The 2,411-nt window shown below is 60.2% G+C and overlaps 1 protein-coding gene across 1 annotated transcript; it reads left to right on the forward strand.

The window, feature by feature from the left end:
* Nucleotides 1-250: 250 nt before the first annotated feature.
* Nucleotides 251-1,627, forward strand: PHACADRAFT_202566 (uncharacterized protein; the record flags this gene model as incomplete). Its single annotated transcript, XM_007402741.1, has 3 exons — nt 251-265; nt 935-1,056; nt 1,225-1,627. 3 exons carry the CDS (start codon nt 251-253, stop codon nt 1,625-1,627), a joined length of 540 nt encoding a protein of 179 aa, XP_007402803.1.
* Nucleotides 1,628-2,411: the final 784 nt, after the last annotated feature.

Here is a 2,411-nt window from a genome sequence, read left to right on the forward strand (position 1 = left end):
CGTCGAGTAGCATACGGTTGTATAGACACATGAATAATATATTTTATTTGCGCCCTCGCTTGCATTCTTCGCTCTTACTTGCCGACCGTAGACGAACGCGGACGGCGGTGCGGTCTGAATAGCCACGAGAACGATTCCCAATTGGGGCACACCTTGTATTAAATACCGCACTAAAGGCTACCGATGTTGACAAGAAAAGTGATTCGAAAGATTTTTAGACCTTGGGCATCAGCCAAATGGGGCTGCCAACATGCCCCAAAAATCCGTATACGGACGGCCCTTAGGCCTTGTAGAGCGGCCGCTGGCGCGGTACGGATTATTCTTCCAGCATCCCCGGGTCCAAGCCCAGTTTTAGATGCGGATTGCCTCAGGCATGGGGGGTCCCGAGACCCCATTTTGGATGCGGATTGTCCTCAGGCCCCTTCGCTTAATGTCAGGGGTCCTTGGTCACCTCGCTGGTGACCCCTGTCGCCAGCGACCGAGGTCACCACCTGCGTACACGGCCCGTTGCTAGGGGTCGCGCCCGAAGCGGTAGCCCACCCGGGTGACCACCGGAGTTGTCCGAGCCCGCGCGATCGCGATCGGCACCCGCCCACCTCGCGCGCCCGAAGCGTCGGTCGACGCGCGCTCGCTCCCGGGACTGCCGCGGCCACCGATGCCGACCCTAAACGAGTCAAACTTGTGTAAATAGTCGAAATAACTCATTTTAGTTTTTATGTAGCCGCTATCTTGTCTGGGCTGTCTGATTTTGTCTGATTATGCCCAATTTCGTGAAATTACTTGCCTTGCGGCGCCTCGATCACCTGCGGCGCGCGCGCGCATCACTGAGCAAGCGCACTACGGCGCTGTGCACGCATCATGGGCTGACCGCAGGTCGGGCTCATCTTGAGGAACTACCAGGTTGTTGGCATCTTCACTCACCGCTCTCTTCTAGCTCTTCTTACGCTCGCCGACGCCCATCCTGTACGCTGATGGTGGTGCAAAGGCGATCGAGCTTGGCATCGTGGATGTTCTGTCAATGTTCTCAGAAGCAACGAACGAGTCGTTGTGCTTCAGGTATGTTCAAGAGAAGGCCACACCGCTTGTCTGTCCCACCACCTACGCCTTCGCCATTCGCACAACAATCGCATAGCGCTCATAAACAGTACCCCTGTCGCGTTCACAACATCGACGCGTCGCACACCACCAATCGCCCCGCAAACAAACCACAACGCCCCCGAACAGCGCCCGCGTCACATCCTCCACCTCGCCGGCTACAGCATCCACACTCGCGGAATTACACGACCTGGATAGGTCAATTGCGTGGCTCGACCATTGGCTCAAAGTAACCACTGCCCTCGCATCCGACGCGCCTCCCGATCCCGAGCTCCGTGGCGTCGTACGGCGGAAGCTCATCGCCATGAGCGACGTGCACGCCCAGAAAGAGAGTGAGCGATATCGGGTGCGCGCCGAGCCGTTTGGCGCCGCGAGTGGCGACGACGGCTACGCTACCGAGTCTGACGTCGAGGAAGATGATCAGTCCGGTGACAAGGAGAGTGGCTACGGCGGCGACGACGACAGCGACGACGCGCAAAATCAGCTTCTGCCGGTTCGCCGCCGCCCGAGCACCGCGAATATCACGTCGTGAGCCCTCCGCCAACTTTCCTGCAGAACCGAGGTGAGCTCCGCTTATCTGATGTTCGATTTGGATGAATATTGACGCCCCCTGCGTGGCTCCAGCTCGCCCAAGTCCTGGTCGGCCGCCGCATGTCGCCAAACAGGGCGGCCAAGCATGCAGAGGCGACGATGTTCGGCGAGGGACTCATACAGCGGTATCTACCGCTGGCCAGTTCGCGTCGGAACGGCAAACAGCAGATACAGCCGGGCAAGGCGCCGCCTTGTCTCGCAAACGCCACCTCCAATACGACGCACCTTCGGGCCACGTCGACTGCGCCTCAGCCCTACTCGCCACAAGCAGCTACCGGGCGCTCTCTCGCCGACAGCTTTGGGCACATGCACCGAAGAGGGAGAACCAGAGAGAAAAGAAGAGGGCACTGGTGGTCTAGGAGAACAAGGAAGAGGCACGCTGCGAACAAGGAGAACGTCGCCGTCGGCCCCAGCAAGTACAACGATGACGAGCGTCATCATGAGGGTCCCAGGCCTAGGCGCAGCAGGCACAGCCCAGTCCTCCCGTCCTTCTGCCATCCGTCTCACCATGTGGATAGCCGTGACCGAGTCCACGCGGCAAGTGTTGCCAACGCGCCGACAGCTGCGCCCGCCGCGGTTGTTACTCCCCTTGCCTGCAGTCACCGCGCCAGGGCCCGCCGTCGTCGCGCCGGCCGCGTAGCCAGCCCAAGGTGCCTTCGTCGTCATACCGCCTCCGCCCGCCCCTGTATGCGTCCCGCCAATCAACCAAGTAGTCGCCGTCCTCC

Source organism: Phanerochaete carnosa, assembly GCF_000300595.1.
Source record: "Phanerochaete carnosa HHB-10118-sp unplaced genomic scaffold PHACAscaffold_387, whole genome shotgun sequence".
Taxonomy (NCBI): domain Eukaryota; kingdom Fungi; phylum Basidiomycota; class Agaricomycetes; order Polyporales; family Phanerochaetaceae; genus Phanerochaete; species Phanerochaete carnosa.